This window comes from Dysidea avara, chromosome 4 (assembly GCF_963678975.1).
Source record: "Dysidea avara chromosome 4, odDysAvar1.4, whole genome shotgun sequence".
Taxonomy (NCBI): Eukaryota; Metazoa; Porifera; class Demospongiae; order Dictyoceratida; family Dysideidae; genus Dysidea; species Dysidea avara.
The window spans coordinates 33,733,490-33,756,781 of record NC_089275.1 but is presented as its reverse complement, the minus strand read 5'-3'; the positions used below and the strand labels follow the sequence as shown (position 1 = coordinate 33,756,781).

Sequence of the window (23,292 nt, the reverse complement as noted above, 5' to 3'; positions counted from 1 at the left end):
CTGTTTACTTCTGAGCCGTCTCCAGACACTGGGGACGCTAATAGAATAACTTTAGCCGCAAAAGGAGGCGTCAATGACGTCAGTAAGTAAACTCGAGATGGCTTCGATCTGTTTATCCTTTACGATGTCTCCTTTAAAGCATCATGAAAGTTCATCCTCATCATGTAACAAGACTCACAACCGGAGCAGGAGTGTTACGAATATTTCATTGTTTACTGACGTCATGGCGCCTCCTTTGTAGTCTCGCGTGGCCAGACCGCTTCAGGCTTTTTTTCCCCACCCAATACACGGAAAAAAGCGGTCTGGCCACGCGAGACTACCTCCTTTGCGGCCAATGTTATTTAATTAGTGTCCCAGTGTCTGGGGACGGCTCAGAAGTAAACAGCCATTGGAGTTGCACCAGACCCTTTTTTCCCCACCCAATACACGGAAAAAAGCGGTCTGGCCACGCGAGACTAAGTGGCTACTAGCTACCATAGTAATTGTTCTGAATGGTACAGCAATTAATGCCATAGCAACCAACACTCATTTTTACCATTAGTAATCTGTGTTTATAATAAAAATATATCTATGGAGCTTTGCATAAAAATTCAAAAAAGGCGCTCCATTCGTAGAAAGCGCATGCGCATAGTTAAAGTGTGCGTTAGTTGGAACTATATAGTAGGCGTTGCCGGGCTAAAGAATCATCGGATCAGCGGTGAGTGGTGTGGTAGGTAAAACTGTCTTATGTTAGTATAATGATGGTTCTTACTACAATCCTCACATCAGGCTTTCCAAATTATCGTCACCGGCTAGCTCTGCCTAAAACTTTAGCCTCGGCGATTCGGCTATGTTCCATATCAATATACGTGACTTGCACAAAGTACTGTAATTTTTGAAGTTTCTGTTCTATGACTACGAGTGTACTTATAACCAGGATTAAAATGATACATAGAGTCAGTTTGCCCTAACTCTATACAGTGAGACCAAAACTAGCCATGCAAATAACTTTGACAAGGAAACCTGCAAACACTTTACATACCTTTATACAGTGATTCATAGCTTGATGTTGGTTGCTCCTATCACCTTGCAGCAAATTCTGTTCGCTTCACTCTGTAGGCCATATATGACAAAGGGGTGACACACAGGCACTCCTTGTAGGTAGATCTGTGACCACGGTCCAAGTCAAAGGTCAAGGTCACCAAATTCATGCCAAGTCAACGGTCAAGGGTGAAAATTTCCAACCCACAATCGAAAATTACTGAAATATTGAAGATCGAAAAAAGCTCTGTCATACATCAAAGTGACATTTTGGTGGGTCGAGTGTCTTTGTGTCACCCCATTGTATGACTCATGTGAGTAATCAAAATTAAACGTGTGGCAAGAATTTTGAAACATGGAGACTCGACCCTTTGTTGTTCATTACTTCATAGTAAGTAATCCATTGTAGTTACAGTGTTCATTTAACCTTCTCCAAGTAGCTACCCCAGTGAAGAGACTTATGATCAATGTGTAGTTTTAGGCTACTGTAAGTTACATACAGTAGTTATCCCACCCAATATGTCACCATGTATGCCCATATTGTGTGAACACTCATTCCCCAGAAATTGTCTGCAGGTTTAAGGGTTAATAGTAAATGAAATTGATACATAAACTATACAGTTGGATTTTTGGTTGCTGTGATTACTAATACCAAGTATAACTGTTTGACTTGAAATCAATGTCTGGCCGTGCACATGACCTTGGACTGGCACTGAGTGTTTATGCAGTTGATTTAAATTATTTTCCCAACAAAACGCATGAGTGACATTGCATAATTGGTACATTAGCTATTATAGTACTGTATGTACGTATTTGTGTATGTGTCCACTGTAAGAACACAAATTGGTGTCAGGAAAGTTTTCAAAGGTTAGCAAGTAAGAAGCAAGGCAACCTCCACAATGACCAGTTCCACATGTACAGTACGTACGTAGGTCTGTGACCATAAAATTTCAGTCCATTGTAACATGCAAGTGACTACTGATGGTACTGTATACTGCTTTGGTGTTACCATGTGTGCGCTATAAGATAAACATACAGTTTTCATCTAAGTGTGAAAGTTATGCTAGCATATTAATAATAGAGAATACCGAGAAAGAAAAGAAGATATGTGACCAAATTTGGGAAAACTGTTGATAATATGCACAATGGTAATTTTGCAATAAAACACATTAAAGCAATGGGTTATCAGTAAGTTATGATGGTTTCCTATAGATTTCTTTCTCAATGGCTTCTGTACGTATTGATGTATTTGCTGATCTGGCTGTCCATTGGCATATGTGGTTGGATGTTTGTTTATTGTGTTTGTCATGAATGTGTACACTCACCAAAGTATAGTTTTGCCCAGGTATGCATCTATGTTTGAGAGTGAAGGCAAATTCACTGAAGAAAGATTGTTGGTAAATTCTTTCATCACCGTTATGTAAACAAATATCTGTAACTCAGAAACCCTTCTGTGTATGGATGGTTTTTGAACTCCCTATCAACAGACAACATGATTATGCCCCACATTATCCATTGCAGTGTAATTTCACTGACCAGTTGTGGTTATAAAACTTTTGTAATTCTTTTCTGGAACTTGCATTCTTCTCTAGTGTCAAGTTTATTTTTAGTGTTGGTGTTTCTAGCCTTTAAGTGTTGTCTTCGATAGATGTCTGTCTCTTTGATAGACTTGTCCTTGTGGGAGTTTAATGACATACGAACATATTTAATACAGTTGCTGAATGCCATCTATCTCTTGCTTTCAACATTACTTGGTCTCCTTTAGAAAATTCTCTGAGAGGCTTTGTATGTCCATCGTAGTAGTATTTCTGCCTGTGTGTGTGTTTTTGTTTTGTTAACTCATTTTGTACTGCTTTAGGGTGGATTGTTTTAGGTTGTAAAGGTTTATTCGAAGTTGTAAGCAGAGTTTTGGTTCTGCATCCCATGAGCCATGTCAGACACTGGCGTATTTCTATATTCTAAAAGTGTTTAATAAGGATCATGTTTGTCAAGAATAGCCTTCTTGAGTAGATTCTTTGCTGTCTGGACAGCTCTTTCAGCCATACCTTTAGAATGGGGGTAATGTGGGCTTGGGGTATGGTGTTCAAAAAATACTCTGAGGCACATCGTTTGAAAGTGTCACTGGAGAACTGTGGTCCATTGTCAGTTATTAGTCTATCTGGTATTCCATGATGTGCAAATTGTGCTTTGCGATGTATGGTCACCTGTTTACTGGTGGTTGTGCTCAGCGAGTTCAGTTGGACAAATAATCAATCAGTATAAGGTAGTGTTGATTACTGAAAACAAAGAGGTCCGCACCTACTTGGGACCATGGACGTTTCAGTACTTCATGAGTTAGCAAGGGTTTTTTCATGTTGTTTCTCTGGTAAGTACTGCCTATTTGGCGATGTGAAATCATTTCCTGTATTTGTGAAGTCATTTCTGGCCAGAATAGGACATCTCTAGCTCTGCATTTGCATTTTTTGATGCCAAAATGTGAGCCATGGATGTGTTTCAGCATTTCTTGTTGCATTTTCTTTGGAATGACTACTCTCTCACCCTTGAATACAATGCTGTCAGACAATGAGAGTACATCATGGTAATTCCAGAATGGTAAGCTCTCTTTTGTAACGTCTTGTTTGCTGGATGGCCAACCCGCTCTGATCACAGCTGATAATTGAGTGGCAGCATCAGTTGTTTCTTTCAGCTGAGCTAGCTTTTCATCAGACTTCGACACAGTAGACAGGTCATTGACACCAAAAATTTCTTCTAAAGTCTCATCATCTTGTACAAATGCTCTGGACAGTGTGTCTGCAAGCACTAACTGTTTACCCAGATGGTAAACCACATTAATTTTATTGAATATTTTTGTACTGTCATTATCATCCTTTGTATATAGCTTGACACAGGGGCTTCTTCAGGATTACTTCTAAGGGTTTTCAACTCACATTAAGTACACTGTAAATGTAGTCATGGAATTTTGTGCATCCAAATACCACTGCTAGCATCTCCTTTTCTGTTTACGCATAGTATATGGTATATAGTTTTGTTGAGTGCTACTAAGTGATTTTGACGCATATGCTATAGGATGCTCATCTTGAATTAGAACAGCACCCAGTCCTTTGGAACTGGCATTGACAGATAATTTGATGGGTCTGTCTGGTTTAAAATACTTCAGCACTGGTGCAGTAGTGGCAAGTTGCTTGAGTTTTAGAAACCTTTCTTCATGTTTATGTGCCACTCCCATGTTGAGTCTTTCTCCAGTAATACTCTGAATGGTGATGCTATTTGGGAGAGATTTGGAATAAATTTTGAGAGATAAGTTAACAAACCTAAAAAAGTTAAAGAGCTTCCTTGTCTTGTGGTGGTGTTATGTCAGTAACTGGTTGTATGTTCTATGGGTCAGGTTGTAGCCCTTGGCTGGTAAGGATGTGGCCTAGATAAGCAATGTGTTGCCTTTTCATTTGACACTTTGTCTTGTCGAGTGTTAAGTTACGATACCGGGCTCTTTCTAGAACTTGTACCAACCTAGCATCATGTTGCTGCTTGTTTTCTCCCCAGACAAGAATATTATCTACTATAACCTTCGCACCTTTGATATCCTCAAACATCTGTGACATCACTCTCTGAAATATATCTTGTGAGGATGACAAACCAGAGGGAAGTCGTTTGAAACTGTATTGCTCAAATGGTGTGTTGAAGGTGCACTTTTGTCATCAAATTTGATTTGCCAGAACCCTAAACTAGCATCTAAGACTGAAAAAATGTAGTTTTTGGCATTTGAGTTACAACGTCCTCGATGGTTTGCGTTGAGTAATGTTCACGTTTGATTGCATTATTTAGGTCACATGGGTAGATATAGGTTTGACGATTGTGACCATACTGTTACAACTAGTATGTGTGTTGACCCTTCTCAATCATGTCAAGATTTTTCGTACGTCCAAGCTCTTCTTGAATCTTTGGTCGCAGTTTAATAGTGACATGATGTGGGGGTGAATATCAGGTTGGCAGGGATGGGTCGATGTTGATATGGTACAGGACATCACTGATACATCCTAAACAAGCAAACACATCGCTGTAATGATAAAAAAAAAATTCAGCCAAACTGGGTCTCGCCATCCATCACGGTATCAAGTGTGTCAACACAGAGAACTAAATTCATTTCAAAGGTCAAGAATGCTAGGAACTTCTTGATCTAATATTTCAAACTCAACCAAGTATTGGTGACCAGTATGATGCTTTAATTCCCACGGGTATGTAACTTATGACCTCCAAAAGTAGTGAGCTTAGGCATGGATTTCTGCAGGGGTATTTTGTGCACCATGAGGTATTTCTGTTTGAAAATCATTGGGCGCCAGAATCTAGTTTGAACTTTTTTTCTTTGGTTATTGAGGGTGATTGTTATTTTCCACTCTTTGGTGTTGTTGTTGCTCTGAAGTGCACCAATAAACATATCGTTATCAGTTGATTCGTCATTGCCATCCATATGTATGCCATAAAGTGGTTGTGATTTTGTGCGACACATCTTGGCAAAATGGTTCTTGTGTCCATATCTGTGGCATTCTGCACCAAAAGCTGGGCATGCTTGCTGTCAAGTATGCCGATTTCCACGTCAATTGCACAACTGTTTATCTTTCTGCATGCCATGTATGTCTGTAAGATCATCATGGGTGCTTGCAGTAAATGATTTCATTTGTGTAAATGTGGCCTCGTTTGCTTCGCATATGTCAATAGCTTTTTTGCAGGTCAATTCTGGCTCTTTTAACAATCTGCTGCAAGTTTTGTCACATCTTATACCACAAACAATTCAGTCGCAGATTACAGTAGGCCATCCTTTAAGTAATGAAATTCTAGCTTTCTTCCTGAGACTGAGATCAGTGGCATACGTATTGGTCGATAATCTCATTTGTGTGTATTAAACATGTGTCTTTCCCAAGTTATGTTTGTTCTCGGGATACAGTAGGCTTCATTCTTCACCAGAATCACTTCAACCTTCTCTTTTTCTTCCTTGTTTTCCCAGGTAAAAGTGTTATAGACTTCCAGGGTGGCTGGGCCGATCACATGTAGGAGGGTTGCTTCCTGCATATTGGCATCCTTTGAACTAAGTCCACTAGCCAGTGAGAACAGTTCGAAACGTTGTTTCCACTATTGCCATGATTCAGCAAGGTTAGTCCAATGCTTCTGGTGGATTTGGTCAGTCCATTCTAACACCATGTGATGTTCACTTTCTAGAATAATCTTATCACATGTAAAATCAATGCATGCACATGTTACAACAGTGTTAGTATAGTGTACACATATTACAGAATTATTCTAAGAGTGGATTATAATGCATATTTTTCTGGATGCTACATATGAACAGTGGATTCTCAATATTCCTATAACTGAGTTTCAGTTAAGTAAATTACCAGTAGTCTGTATACACACTATACAGGTACCTGTTCTTTTACACAGTAAAGTCAGGTCTTTAATGCACAGTTGCACGCTGCTTTGTAAATGCTCTACCATATAGCGGGTTATTTTCGAAACAGAAAATTTCGTATAAGAAGCAAAATCTGAATTTCGAAGAATTTTAATTTCAAAGAGTGTGTATTTCGAAGTCTGGATGGATTTCAAATAAACAGACATTCGTATCACAAATTATGAAGATGCGCGAATATTTGCCAAAAACTGACTTACTGGTGTAATTACCCCCCATCCCTGTGCACTGGAGAGAAGATTGAGGGAGTTTCGAGTGGAGTTAATTCACTGGCTTGCATGCTCGATCATAGCTAGCATAGATTCTAGAGCAGACAGCATCAATTTCCATTCTGGATCACCTGTTTTCTGGTTATTGGCACAGTAATGATACAGCCTACCCATTATCATCAGTAATACTGAGCTAAAACTCGAGGAATACACAAGCGAATCACGAAAGTTGGATCGTTGCTTTCACTTGTGGGAATTTATTTTCGGAGAACAACTGGACGTGGGAATTTATTTTCAAAGAGAAGGGCTTCTTCGAAATATCCGAAAATAAAAACCTTTCGAAAATTACCAGCTATACGGTATTTGAATAGTTGTGACTAACTACTGACTATAGCAATGGAAATACAACAGCTAACTTCTTTACTAGTCCAAATGTAAATGCATTTTAGTACCTAACATCTGGGCCGCCCTGTTTATCCCCAAACTATCTAATGCATACCATAAAGTAGTAGTGTATGCAGATGTAGGATGTTAACGTAAGTAAAAGTACAGCTGGTCAAAGTTTTATGCTAATACATACAGGTGTACACACCTACAATATGTACATGTTATGACTTATATACATGTTCTTATGTAGTGAGGAATTTTTGTACTACATATATGTATAACAGAATTCATGTACTGTAGGGAATAAACTAGGTCCAGTAGTCAAGTCACACATCTTAGTTGTTGTCATTGTGTAAAATTCAGTAAACATGGATACTAGAGGTGTTGTCACACTTGGAAAACCTGGTGAGTAACATATACAGTACATGGTATGTACACATGTATGTAACTACCTAGTACACACAACATAGCATGGGTTTACTAGCCCATACACAAAACTCATGCATGCAATCTCTCATCAGTTATAATAGAGTTGTCTTGCTATGTACTAAAACCCTGTATTGTACTTGTTTTATGCATAACAGTAGGGTTTCCTCAGCATACCTACATACATACAGTACATAAGTACAGCATCTACATCATATTTAAAGAATCAATTCCAGTGTATGTATATGTTTATTGGTACATACAGCTGTATTCTTTCATGTGTACAGTTTGTACTGTATGTTGACTATAGTCACAAGGATTTTAATCTCACATTTAGGGTACTTCTTAATATTAAAATTTGCTATATATTTTATCACATAGCATTTTATTTGCCGTGAGGTTTTTAGCACCTGTATGTGTATTGGAACATTCATCAACAAACTATAGAGGTGGATCCAGGGTTTGGCAAAGGGGGTGCACCAGGCTAGTAAGCATATGGAGCAGGGGGTCTGGTACTAAAGGTACTTTATATGTTTCAGGACTGAAACTTTTGGATGTAGAGTAGTTTATGCACAAATACATATGTTAATAATAGTAGTAAATTATGCTAAGTGTTCTGCATTGATCAAGAGCTGTAGGGATCAGTGACAGTTATATGGTTCAGTTATGAGCCAATTGTCTTATAGAATAACATGCCTGCATTTTTATCTGCAATATTCCTAACTGGCTAGTAGTGGCTAAATTTGCCCATGGTATGGTGCTGCAGATACCACGTTTCATAACTATGGAGGATTCTTAATAGTGTTACATGCGGTGACTGCTCTATTAAGTATCTTGATCTTGTTTGAATTTTTTAGCCCCTCACCTCAGTTTCTTGTTTATGTACATACATAACAGCTTGTTTATTATCGATCATTTGCTTATTCCTCTGAACCTCATATCATACAGTACAATAGTACTGTATAGTAGGGACGACGAAGGTGTGAGCATGGCCCACGATAAAATATCACCCAAAAACCTGCTTCGATTTCTCCTCATGATGACATGACAGTATTGGTTGGGTAAATATCTATCCCAAAAGTGCCTTCAGAATGACTTGAAACATTGTTGTCAAGTTTCTACAGAATAATACAGGTATAAATGGAATTTTCTACTAACTGCCTGCCTGCCTGTCTGCCTGCCTGCCTGCCTGCCTGCCTGCCTGCCTGCCTGCCTGCCTGCCTGCCTGCCTGCCTGCCTGCCTGCCTGCCTGCCTGCCTGCCTGCCTGCCTGCCTGCCTGCCTGCCTGCCTGCCTGCCTGCCTGCCTGCCTGCCTGCCTGCCTGCCTGCCTGCCTGCCTGCCTGCCTGCCTGCCTGCCTGCCTGCCTGCCTGCCTGCCTGCCTGCCTGCCTGCCTGCCTGCCTGCCTGCCTGCCTGCCTGCCTGCCTGCCTGCCTGCCTGCCTGCCTGCCTGATGCATTCAGGCAGGCATAGTGGAAAAGTGGCTACAGTTATGGCTATGCATGTGCGTACTTCTTTCACAGAAACATTACAAATTCACTTAAGAAGACACCTTAAAATTGTATATTGACAGCCATGCAGTACATCCACTATTGTCTTACTTTTATCCTTCCATACACTACAGCGGCCATAGCTTAGTACAACTTCAATCTCCAGACATGCGCATTTCACAGTGTTGTTACACCAACATATTGGAATACCTGTGTGGGTAGTTCAGTGAAACCATCGTTAAAACCTGGCTAAACTATGTAGGCTAGTAGTATACAGTACATATGTTTCACATACTGTACAAACCCAGGACAGCTTTCTCCAGAGTAAAGCTTTTGTTCTAGCTATTTGAAACTTACCTTGCATTCGTTTTAAATAAGTTCACTGTTACCTTCAACTCCTTTCACTTTGTGCAACACGATTCTAATAAATTCGGGTGGTTACTCATTTGTGTAACCAACTTGTGTGTAACTGTTGAGTACAACAGAATGAGCTCGTGGTTTTTGTAGTGATTGTTTAGTGAAATGCAGTTTAGAAAGTAGTTTATTGTAGTTAGGTTGTTTTAGAGTAGATGCAGGTTCTTGCGGGCTTGCCATTACTGTCTGAGCGATTGTAATTGTTTTCTCACCATAGTGACTACAAGGTGAGGAGTGTATAATCCCTATACATTATAGTTTATTGTGTGATTCAGCTTGCTGGAAGAATTGACCTTTGGTCCGGTCTGGTCCGGGTTTTAACGATAGCCAGTTCAGTGAGCTGTCCTCCATTGTAGATGAGATGTCGCCTGCCACCAGGAAATGGACTGCTCGTGGAATTGTATGCACAAAGTAAATTAGGCAATTGCTGTAAGTGAATTAGTCTGTTGGCTATATATGCCAGACCTTTCTGCCGTTGGCCTGTATCATTAGCAGGTGCAACTGGAATGTAAGTGGACAGCCTATGCACTTTCATGAGTATAGTTATTACATTCATGATCGATGCAGATCATGATCTCACTCATGAATATGAAAATTGTAGCTAATAATACGTAATTATGTGATGGTAGCTACTGTAGCTCTTTAATAGTAGTCATGAATTGACTAAAAAACTTCATAAGAAAAAAATAGGAATTTTAAACTGGAGTAGGGACATTGTAGTACCGCTGCAATAGAAAGTGCTGACTACTGAAACAAGCTGGATCAGAATAGTACGTAATGTTCAGATACTGAAAAACTATAAGAGGTGAATATCCCTACTGCACATTTTGATCGTAGAATCTCTGTAGCACTGTAGGGATATTCACTTTTTATTGTTTTACAGTATCTGGACATTATGTCCAACTTGTTTCAGTACTTTTATTGTAGCAGTACTACATTGTAGTTTAAATTTTTCTAATACTTATACAACATATGATATACTCTTCACTGAGCGCAGCGCAAAACAACCACCCTACAACTTCCAAGCAAATTCAAGTGCCTGCACAAATTCATCTGGATACAAGGAATCACTGCTAAATATCATTACTCTCCATCTAGTATGTGAACACTTGCAATAAATTTGTGTATGGAATCAAATCAAATTTGTCACCTTGCTAGGTTAAGTGCCGCATGGTTTTATTTTCACATGTGAGTTTGTCTGTGAAAAACCCATTATATGGTATTTTCTGTTTTTATTAGCTGATCAGATTGTTGATGCCAACAATGTAAATGAAATTTGTACCAAATACTCTGTTCTTTGGAGACAAATTGGTCTTAAGCTGGGCTTGGATGCCAGTGTACTTGATAATGTAGAAGCTGATTGTCATGTACAAAGGAAACGCTTTGAGGTTACATTAAGCAAGTGGATGAGGCTAGCTGGAAATAATGCAACTTGGTGTACACTAGAACTTGCTATTACTAATGCAAATCGAGAAGACTTGTCACTTGGAGCACTGTCAGAATGTAAGATACAGATACTGTACATGTATTGTATGTACATACTGTACATGTATATATGTACCTATATACGTATGCATGCCCTGTACACACCTTACATATTACCAAGAGTTCATAATATTGTTATGAGCTCTTGTAGTTATACTTTCTTTTGGTGCAGTGGAACTTCAGTTATCCGGACCCCACTTATCTGGATTCTCGGTTAACTGAACTATGGAAATGACTGCTCTATTTAGACTAGTGTCTGTTCTATCATACAGTACGATAGTAACTGTATAGTAGGGACCACAAAGGAGTAGACATGGCCCACGAAATAGTATCACCCAAAAATCAGCCTCAATTTTCCCTTACAACGATGAGGCAGTATTGGTGAGGCAAACTAAGCCCAAACAAGCTTTCAGATCGACCCGAAACACTTTCAACAAGTTGCTACGGAATTTAAAAAAAATTTTATTCAATGGAATTTTCTACTGACTGACTGATGCCTTCAGACAAGCATAACTCGATAACAGCTAAGGTTATGGGCTTGATTTTTTCACTGTTCGACGTTGCTTCAGCCCGACAGTTGCCTTTTGGCATACTGCAGTACGTACAATGCATTCTTCATGGACTTACCGGTGTCCTCCTTTGTGTCCCATTCATCTTTGCTGACAGGGAAAGGTGTCAATTTGGCGCAAGCACGTGATGGCTTCCCTTCGAAATGGAAATCTTCCGTATTTTTCATCGTGGCTATTTTGATATGCAGAGGTGCTTTTCAAACAGTTCTTGATTCGTACTGCTGTGTAACGGGTTGAACATAGCCGACAGCGAAGCGTAATGGATACTTCACTTTTCAGACGATATTTAATATGATTGGGGCGTGTGGCACGATTTCTTTCTTTTGGTATGCGTGGATTGTGGAGGTGCTTTTCGAACAGTTCTTGATTCGAAATGCTGTGTAACGGGTTGAACATAGATGACAACGAAGCGTAATGAATACTTCACTTTTCACACAATAATTGATATAGCTGGGGCACACGGTGTCTTTTCAGATGCGGTATGCGTGGGTTCACCAGTCATAATAAATTATTTACAAAAAAAAGTTAACAAACAAGTACACGAAAAAATTTGGAATTTTCAACTAGAGTAGGGACCGTATAGCACTTCGATAAAAAGTACTGAAACAAGTTGGAGAAGTCCATGATATTAAATCACTGTAAAACAATAAGAAGTGTTATATCCCTACTGTGCATTTCCGTTATGGTATCTTGAGCACAGTAGGGATATAACACTTCTTATTGTTTTACAGTGATTTAATATCATGGACTTCTCCAACTTGTTTCAGTACTTTTATCGAAGTGCTATATGGTCCCTACTCTAGTTGAAAATTCCAAATTTTTTTGTGTACTTGTTAGGATAGTTGAAAATACAGATATTTTTAAAATTTTTCCTTATGCTATTTTAAGACTATTTACACAGTTTCTCAGACATATGGACTTTTCAGACTTAGGGACCCACTGGTCCCAAGGGGTTCGGATAACTGAGGTTCCACTGTATGCATAATCGTTTTCCATCTGTTGCTTACAGTCAGAATGTAAAGTACACAATATGTAGGTAATGTGTAGTGTGAATCTAGAAATCAGTGCTAGGAGAGGGCTACTGAATTAGAACATGATGAACCAGAGTTTAGTCTATGCATTATGTATCGACATTTGTTACCAGATTTGCAAAAACCTGACCAATTGTGCATTTTTCAAATTACTGTTTATTAAATATTTATAATCTACTTAGACAAGTATACCCACTGCAAAGTTTCAGCTTCATATGCCAATAGCTTTCAGATTTACAGCCTTACAAATTAGCAACAACAGAAAGATCAATTTGCACAGCAAGTATTAAGAGAATAAATTACAGGAATGGCTGTAACTTACAAACACAATGTAGTACAGAGTTGTGTTTTTCAAATCCCCCCCCCGAGTAGACGACTAAGATGATATCCAGGTTTTTATTGTTAGTCTCTTACTTCACTAAGAATAGGCATTCAAAAATTTTACAGGTTTTTTCTACAATATGCAAGTATTTCACCCAATGTATTCAATGCTTTATACTGTAAATTTAGGCTTGCACGATTGTGTCTGGTTTTCACAGATCCAGTCACATATTGTAAAGTCAAGTTGTAGCATATGTAACAGAAACAATGTAATAATTTACGTACATACAGTAAGTGTCTGTACATACTGTACATTCCCACCTCTAGGATTCTATCAATAATTTTGAAGCCTTGCCTATGCCTTTAATAACACCACTTTGTTGTGTGGCCATGCATATAGCAGATAATATACATGTACTAATTATGTAACACACAACAACCAATTGTTCTAAACTCTTGTCATCAAAGGATTGACCAAACAGTAGAAGGATGATTCATTTTTTAGACTATTTGATCAATGGGTGCATTCTGTTAGAGTAAATAAAAAGAGGTCTGTAAATAATTTTTTTACAACTAAATTTTGTTTATCTATGAACTCCAGATGTTACCATGTGGTTAATGGGTGCATATTGCTTGTTAAGCACATGTACGTACATAACATACTAGTGTAGGCAACTGTTTAGTAAGTGCATGCAGTAGATATTGCTTATACAAGCTCATGCTACATCAAGTGAAAACTGAACATCGTTCAAACAAACTTAAAATGTAACAGTACACTTGGTGCCTAAACATGCAGACCCACATCTAATGACACTGCTGTGCTGTCGGTATATAGTAACAATAGCTACACACAACATATATACTATCTCCTCAACAAAAGATATAATGTTTACTGATCAGTATCAAAATGATTTGAAAACAGTGGCAAGCATGGATAATGATCTCTTAGCAAAAGTTCCTACGTAGTTGTCATCTATAAAGTACATGAGCTTGACAAGTGTGCATACATTCCTGTAGTAAATTTCACAAGTAATTTCTCCAAAAATTGTAAGTGCATGCAGAAGATCCTAGTAATGCCATGATATTTGATTACTTTTGTCGGTGAAATGGCATGCAAGTGTTGCAAGTCTTCCTGTATCTAAGACTGATCTACAGTGCACACCCTGTGTTGTACCTTAACAATTATTACCATATTAATACACTAACATTCATAACTGAAATAGTATAATATCTCTGTACATCTGTGTGGTATCTGGACACATGCATGTACTATGATGTAATACATTTTCCTGTAATTGTATGCGTGCATGTACATTATGTAGTTGCAGAGCCTCTGTGTGCATTAGTTGTTATAACTTTAACTGTTATTGTAGTTGTTAGATTGTAGTTGTGTGTTGTAATGCTATTATTATTGATTCTAATGCTCTAATAATCCCGACACTACATTGGTGATGAGGATGGCTACAGCTCCACCGATTAATACTTTTGATTTACGTATAGATGATTGGAATTTGTGGAGCAGATTCTTTGAACAGTGGCTCACACTTAGCCCCTACACTACGGGTGAAGGCTCTGAGGCAAAGCAATGTGCAGCCCTCTGCACATATATTGACTCCTCTACTTTTAAACTACCCTGCAGTTTGTGTGCTCCAGAAGAACTCACATTTGCTCAGTTGAAGGCTAAGCTTGACGGACAATACGGCACCAAAAAGTTAGTCTTGGCTGAACGCTATCGGTTCTACAACTACAAGCAACAAGAAGGGCAGTTGCTGGTAAATTACATTGCTGAACTACGGCATCTGGCAGCCACTTGTGATTGGACAGAAGCTCAATTGGCCGACAACATCCACGATAAGTTCGTAATGGGTCTGTAAAATGAACGCTTACTCCGGCAGTTGTTGTCACAAGAAGCAACTAGAATAGTTGTTAAAGCTAGCTTGCACCTTTGAAGCAGCCAAGGTTGAGTTGCTCAAACGTGCCGACAACGACAAGAAGGAGACGGACTCTGGCACAGTGGCAGCAACCAGGAAACAACCACAGTCCGTTAAACTCCAGAACTCTCTTCGTACTAAGAGTCAACGAACTGCTAATACTAAGGGTCCAAGCCCTCAGCCGCCAGCCTCCAAGCCATGTGCCAGTTGTGCAGGAGCACACTTAAGAAGCACATGCCGTTTTCGTAATGTTACATGCAGACACTGTGATAAGATTAGCCATATTGCCAAAGTGTGCCACTCCACAGCAGCAGTACAAGAAGTAATACCAGAACAGTCATTGGACTCACCATCAACAAAACAGCTGATGGTGATGACAAACATATTCCTCCAGTGTTTCAACTGTTTACTTACCAGAACTGGATAAATGTCTTCGTCTAGTGATAGACACTGCTTCTCCACTCACCTTCATTAACACAAAAACCTGGGCAGACCTTCATCAACCCAAACTGGAGGCTACAACAAAAGTACTTGGAGCTTTTGAGGGTCAACCTATCCACCCTATTGGATATTTTCAGACAACAGTTCAGAGACGAGATGACACCACCATATCCTCACTGCTGAAAATCTATGTCACTCAACGTGGCATCAATCTGATTGGCAGGGATGGATAAGTTAAACTTAACATCACTATTCACCCTGAGCAATTTGTCACAGCAGTTACCACACCCAGTACCACTTTACAGGAAATTATCAGAATGAATGAAGCCCTGTTCAAACCACAACTTGGATGTTGCACCACTTTTAATGTAGTCTGGTACATCGTAGACCCTATCCGCTGGGGCTTATCAATTAGAGATTATAAGTGCCTCTAATCGATAAGCCCCAGCGGATAGGGTCTGCGATGTACCAGACTACTTTTAATTAGAGTTGTACCGATGATCGGATCGGTAATCGGTAGAAGCCGATAATTAGCTATTTTTACCATAATCGGAAATCGGTTGTAATGGACTGTGGCCAGCAGATTATTAGTCTATTCAGCTTCAGCAGCTGCAGTACCACTGGAGGGCTAGTGTCAAAGGCTCTGGTATGTACTTGGGTAATTTGTTTATGTTTTGTGGTAGCCACAAAGATAAACAGTGATGGTTCAGGCCCTAGCCCACTTGTCTGACTAGCAACTTTGAGTGTATAGTTTCACAGAATTGGCTTTACTAACTCTACTTTTAATGGAATGTGTACGAGTATAATTGTAGAGACCTACAATCGGGTATCGGTTAACTATCGGTAAAACAGGGTAAAAATATATCGGATATCGGTTTTCCCTAAAAAGTGGGAATCGGTACAACTCTACTTTTAATGCTACCTTAACTCTCCGTGAAGGCACTCAGCCTGAGTATTGCAAAGTGAGAAAACTACCTTTTGCTCTAAAACCAGTTGTTGGAGCAGAATTGGACAGACTAGAACAACAACTAGTGTCAGAGAAAGTCTCTCACTCAGACTGGGCTACCCCCCTTGTGGTTGTCAGGAAGCCAGGTGGCAAAGTTAGATTATGTGGTGACTTCAAAGTTACCCTAAATCCAGCCCTGAAGAATGATGTCGGGTAAGTAGAATTCTAGGAAAACGGGAACGGAATGCGGAAACAGGAGCGGAAAGCAGAAACGGGAACAACCAGCGGAAAATGCCTGATAAAAAGGTCATATGCCATTATAAAGGTTGATTTTATCGCACAACGCTTATTTGCAGCATTGTTGGATTCTTCCGCTAAACACTCTAATAGAGCAGTCACCTGTAGTAAAATACTCTAATAAAGCAGTCAAAAAATTTTTGCCTATCCCACCAGAGATTTACATTGATGGCCTGTGAATTGATGGGCTATAGCTGTCATAGATTAGGTATATAGACTAGCTGAGTCATCAACATTAAAAATGAGCTACTCCCTTGAAACCATAATTAATTTATACCAATATAGCATATAATTAAAAGTTTACAAAAGGATTCTAATTAACTGACAGTTACTACATATAGATGAGGGAAGTTGTACCTGCAACCTCATGAAAATGTCACATGATGGGCATGTGGCAGCTGAAGTATGTGTAGGTGCATGGCTCCAATGAGGAGACTAAAGGACTATATAGGGATCTTGGAGCCAATTTCAGTTTGACAAGTGTACCAGTTTTGCATGCATACTCCCATCATATGACTTCTTATCTGGAAGCAGTATAGGTGCAGTTTTCGAAGCCTATAATAGGTACTGCCAGTTAACTAGAGTACTTTGTAAATCTCAGTTTTCATAATTTTTAGTATTATTTTAATGTTTAATAGTTGAATATTCTAAAAATTTATGGTTTCAAAGGAGTAGCTAACTTTCAATGTTGATGACTTACCTAGTCTATACACCTAATCTATGACAGCTATAGCCCATCAATTCACAGGCCATCAATGTGGGTCTCTGGTGGGATAATTAACAAAACATTTTTGACTGCTTTATTAGAGTGTTTTACTATAGGTGACTGCTCTATTAGAGTGTTTCGATCATTTTAGTGGAAGAATCCAACAATGCTGCAAAGGAGCATTGTGAGATGAAATCCGACCTTATAATGGCATGATGACCTTTTAATCAGGCATTTTTGCTGGTTGTTCCTGTTTTCGCTTTCTGCTTTCCGTTCCGCTTTCCGTTCCCATTTCCACTTTCTGTTCCCATTTTCCTAGAATTCTACTTAGCCAATGATGTCTACCCATTCCCGCTTCCAGAGGAACTCTTTCAAAAACTCAATGCTGTTCACAAGTTTTCTAAATTAAACCTGGCTGAAGCTTATCTGCAAGTACCATTGGAGGAGGCATCATCAGAACTTACAGTCATCAATACTCACCAAGGCTTATGCAGATACAAGCATCTTCCCCTTGGTCTCAGTTGTGCACCTGCCCTGTTCCAAAAACTAATTGAGCAACTTGTGGGTGATATACCAGGTGTGGCTTGCTATTTGGATGACATCATAGTGATAGGATGCTCTGAACAGGTTCACCTGAGCCACCTTAGGCTAGTAATGGAGAAGCTGAACACCACTGGTCTCCACCTGAAACTAAAGAAGTGTCATTTCTTTCAAGAGAGTGTAACTTACTTGGGCCATGTCTTAGACTAAGCAGGCATTCATCCACACCCAGATCAAAGCAATTACTGCCATGCCATGGCCACAGAACCAAGGAGAACTCTGATCTTTTCTAGGCATGGTGAACTACTATGATCGATTCATACCAGGTTTACCAACGAATTGTGCTTGTCTTAATGATCTTTTACAGAAACACAAAGAGTGGCAGTGGTCCAGTGAGCATACCAAGGCAGTGGAATCAATTAGGAAATTGTTGACATCAGCTGATGCACTGGCACATTATGACCCATCACTACCTCTCAGTTTTGCGTGTGATGCCAGCCCAGTAGGCATAGGAGCAGTGATTTTTCATACTTACCCTGATGGTAAAGAGAACCCTGTGGCATATGCGTCATTTAATCTGACATCAGCTGAACAAAACGATACACAAATCCAAAAGGAAGCCTTGGGAATAGTATTCAGAAGTTCAGACAGTACTTGCTCGGTCATAAGTTCCAATTGATTACTGATCATAAACCACTTGTCACTATTTTTCATCCTCAGAAAAGTATCCCAGAGATGACAGCCAGCCGTTTACAGAGATGGGCCATTATCCTCTCAACCTATGACCACGAAGTTAAGTACCAACCATTTTCCCAGCATGGAAATGCTGATGGGTTGTCTCGCCTGCCATTACAAGAGGTACAGCCTCTACAAGATGATGAAGCAGAAGTTGTTTGTGCTCTGGAAGAACAACAGTTTCAGGCACTTCCTATTCATGAGACTGACATTAAGGCAGCATCCAGTGCTATCACAAGTCTACAGTTTTTGTGCTAGAGGATGGCCAACCACTTCACACTCGCTGGACAAGAAGCTAATTCCATTTTTCGAGGAACGTTTACAGCTCACAACTCGCAATGGTTGTCTACTTTGGGGCCTTCAAGTGGTAATTCCTTCACAATATCAGAAGTCAATCTTAGATTTGTTACATGAGGGCCATCCAGGGATGTCTAGAATGAAGTCACTTGCTTGACTACATGTTTGGTGGCCATCCTTGGACACTGATATTGAATCCCATGTCAAGTCTTGTGTGAATTATGCTGAGACAGCTAAAGATCCCACAAAGGTACCATTACATCAATGTGATTTTCCAGCCAAACCATGGCAACGTCTACACATTGATTTTGTGGGGCCATATAGAAACAAGATGTGGATGTTACTGATCGATGCTTACAGTAAGTGGCCAGAAGTACATGTGATGGAATCCACTACAACAGAAACTATTATTAAACACTTACAGCAGATCTTTGCCACACATGGAATTCCTCACCAGATTGTGTCAGATAATGGTCCCCAGTTCACGGCAGAAAAATTTAAGCAGTTCTGTTTGTCTTGTGGAATTCACCACACAACAACAGCTCCGTATCACCCCCGCTCAAATGGCAAGGCTGAAAGACTCGTACAAACTTTTAAACAGAGTGTAGACAAAGCAAATCCGCAAACCACTTTGGAACTGCTGGATTGTGCGACCAACTTCCTAGCTTACTACAGAGCCACCCCACATTCTGTGACAGATCAAACTCCTTCTGAAATGCTAAACAACAGACGAATGCATACAAGGTTGGATTTGTTACACCCCTGCCAGTTGAATGTTCAGAAATCGCTAGAACACCAGAAGCAGTCATATGATGCCCATACTCAACCTAGACACTTCTTGATTGGGGATCCAGTGTGGGTTTGTAACTTTAGACCTGGCAAATGGTGGCTCCCAGGCACTGTCAAAGATAGGAGGGGGAAAGTCATGTATAAAGTTTTAATTGATGGCCAAACAACAGTTCACTGCCATCATGCTAATCAACTTCGTACACGACTTGTTTCTTTACCTACAAATGACAGTTCCATTTCATCTGACATTCCTAATCATACCTTCCTGACACAGAACAGTGATAATCCTCCTGTGTTGAGACACTCTACAAGAATTCGAAAAATTCGAAGGCCATGGAGTCCTTCTAACTAAGAGGGAGGAACTGTAGTATCTGGACATATGCATGCACTATGATGTAATACATTGTGCTGTAATTGTATGCTTACATGTACATTATGTAGTTGTAGAGCCTCTGTGTGCATTAGTTGTAATAACTTTAGTTGTTGTTAGATTGTAGTTGTGTGTTGTAGTGCTATTACTATTGATTCTAATGCTCTAATAATTCCAACACTACAATCCGTACATTTGCAATGTGTTCTGTACGTACAAGTGTATACATGAATGTAGTATATTACTTTATTTGTAATATTCTATACAGTACCTAGACAACAAGTGGTACAAACTTCAACTAGTGTCCAAACTCAACAAGATGATAGTAGTCAACTAGGTGAACAGTTACAGTCATCATCATCTAGTAAGGACATATTTTAAAGAAACTTACGTGCAACATACGTACGTATGTACAGTGTATGTTTGGATAAAGATTTAGTACACTTATGAATTTTATTCTCAGTGTTGACTTGCAGAAGTTACTTTTGAGTACAGTGTTGTAGATGCACATACATGTATGTACAGTACATATTATGTATATGTTTGTCAGTATGTACTATATGTTATTTATGTATGTACAGGTGTATGTACGTATGTTTGTAGTGTAGTGCATGGGTGGATCAAAGGCGGGTGGATCAAAGGCTGCCACCAGTGCTACAAATCAGTTGTAAACCAGTGTACAAATGGGTGGTTCGAAAAGGCAGATATGTGGATGCAAACACAGACATTTTCACAATACTCTTTTACATTTATGCGTACAATAATTATTTTTCATACCTATCATTGTTTTGTACAGTAGGCTTCACTTCCAGACACGGACATTGTCTTTGAGTGCCGCTTATCCATTTACGTATAAGTGCATGTGTGGAGGATAGGCTAACATCCTGTAGAGCCAAACATCATGTACGTACATAATAGTTGTAACACTGGGCGTTTGGGCTTTTGCCAGATATGTAACACTTCCCATCCATATCAAGTTGGTAGCCTACACAGGATGATCAATGACCCAAGCCAATATGAGTGCACCGCTTATTATTATTATATATGCATGCCTAAAAAATGGGCCAGCATCTAGTGCGTTCTATTTGCTTGTGGTTGCAATGAATGGATAAATCCTAAGAGATATCATAAAGACTTTTGGTTACACGAGTTAATGTTTTTATCAGTGCTATTGAACCATTTATGGAATAATTGCAGAGTTTACTAAAGGCCTAGATAAGAGTAGAGTGGTTACTTCATGCAGAGTTGTAACTTTAATAAAGAGCTGTTTACTACAGTTGTACGTAGGTCTATTAGCAGCTGTTACGTACATCTTATTTTCGTGTTTTTCCAGCTGCCAATCTTGTTACAAATGAATTCACTTGCCAACAGGATCAACGTAATTGCCAAGAGGACGAATTCAATTTCCAAAACCTGTAACATTTATTGAGGGACAGTATAGTAACATACGGTACATGCGGCCACCCAATGTCTAATTTGTATGGCAGTTTGCCTAAATAGTACTGAAAATGGCCAACAGCTACCTGTTATTTGAACTCTGATGTTCCTACCAATAGTAGATATGTAGCTCTGCTTGACAACATAGCTGTACACAGTTATATACGAGGTCTGTAAACAGGTACAAATGACATGCTTTGATTATAATGGATAGATGGCATGTGTAAATAATTGGGCTATTATGTATGAAATTTTGTTTTTTGTTGTTACTGTTCATGTATTTGTATGCATAAGTGTGTGTTTCTTAACAATGGTAGGTCTGCAGCAGCATGGCAACATAGTAACACAGAACTTGTATATGAGACCTATATGTACCTCTGAATGATATATACAGGGTTATTATTTGCTATGTATGTTGCTTGCTGCTGTTTATTGTTTGTGCTTCAGCTTCTGCGTGTGCTACTACTGTTAGTATTTTCTCGAGAGAAAAAAATCTATGTGCTGCATGTGTGCCAGGCATATATATATATATGTGAACCATGGAAAATAGAGACGTTAGAGTGAAGAGTGATACTTTACAATATTCCTAATTATTTGAACACATGTAAAATTTTCACGAAATACGTCATTACCCATGTTCTATCCGTTGTATTTTTTTTCAATATTCATCAATGTATTTTTTTAATTACAGAGGTGGATAATTATATATTATAAATATTTGTGGAATTCTAATTAATGCACACTGTTTAAATTTTGTATCCAACTTAATAGTGCTGTTCATAGCCTTTGCACATGACACAAATATTAAAACTACTGTATAACAATTAGACAGAACACCCATCATAGTATATGTGACTGTCTCAGCAAAAACCTGTCTAGTTCGCACAAGCATACCAGATCTCTCAACTCTCACGGTTTTACCGTGAGACTCAAGTTTTTGGGCTTCTTCTCAAGATCTCATGGTTAGGTGCTAATTTCTCAGGTCATGCTCCAGATCTCAAGAATTCTCAAGGTTTTCGCCTATAAACAAATTCAAACCCACAATCAAAAACTTTTTGTTAGCTAAATATACGAAATGGTACTCACGTGATAAATATTTAAAATTTATGGTGCTTAAATCTACAAAGACTGGAGCCAACCTGTAATCCAAGGCTATATTACAGCATGGTAAGGTGACTTCTCATTTTTGTTTAGTAGTAAATAAGTTTTTCTAGCATTAATCAACTTTGAATGGACTTGGGAAATATATCGTGTGCCAGAGCAGAGGCCAGATTCTGACCTAGTGAAAGGATTAGTGATACCTACAATCATCACAAAGGTAAGCATAAAGCTGAATAAGCAGACTTATGATTCATGTGATGCTACACCGTACCTGGAATTCCAGGTTGCTTAGATTCTATGTGTAAATTAACACCATAGAGCACAGAAATAAGCTACAAACAACAGCAGTACGCAGCAGTATAGCTAGTTCATACTTATTGACATTCTATTATTAATAAAATATGTGTGCGTGAGCCCCACTGTTACATGAGGCCATGCACTTGGGGTGTCTCAAGGTTAACTCCAGTTCCAAGTTGAGAGGTCTGGCATACATATGGAGAAAATAGAAATTTAAAAATAATTCGGAAAATTATACATGCTACAAGAAAAAATATGCAAGTTTTTATTGGGCCAGTACTCAAAGAAGGAGGACTCAAAATCGATTAAAACATACACCATCTTATTCGCCTACTCATGGAGAGTTCGAAACTCTTTGTTTCATTTTTGTAGTCCTAATGGTTTGCATGTCATGTGCATTTGTTTACAAATCAGTAGAATTATCGCCATTTCTTCAACAAAACCGCCTTCATATGCCCATGTGCAATTGACTGCAAAGCTAAAACTATACCTTGGTTGATCTGCCAATCCATGGTGAACTTTGTAAGCCAAATTCTAACTTTGTAAACTATTCTAAACAGAAGTTATGGCTGCGAATGCAAGCGCCTGTAGTTTAT

At 39.1% G+C, this 23,292-nt stretch overlaps 1 protein-coding gene across 1 annotated transcript in view; it reads left to right on the top strand.

Moving 5' to 3' along the window:
* The first annotated feature begins 618 nt into the window (after positions 1 to 618).
* LOC136253778 (uncharacterized) overlaps positions 619 to 23,292 on the top strand; it is a 53,621-nt gene continuing 30,947 nt past the window's right edge. Inside the window, exons 1-4 of the mRNA XM_066046436.1 lie at positions 619 to 697; positions 7,375 to 7,479; positions 10,643 to 10,906; positions 20,130 to 20,225. Of these exons, the coding sequence (XP_065902508.1) occupies positions 7,443 to 7,479; positions 10,643 to 10,906; positions 20,130 to 20,225 (397 nt within the window). The 5' untranslated portion in view covers positions 619 to 697; positions 7,375 to 7,442. The remainder of the gene's footprint in view (positions 698 to 7,374; positions 7,480 to 10,642; positions 10,907 to 20,129; positions 20,226 to 23,292) is intronic.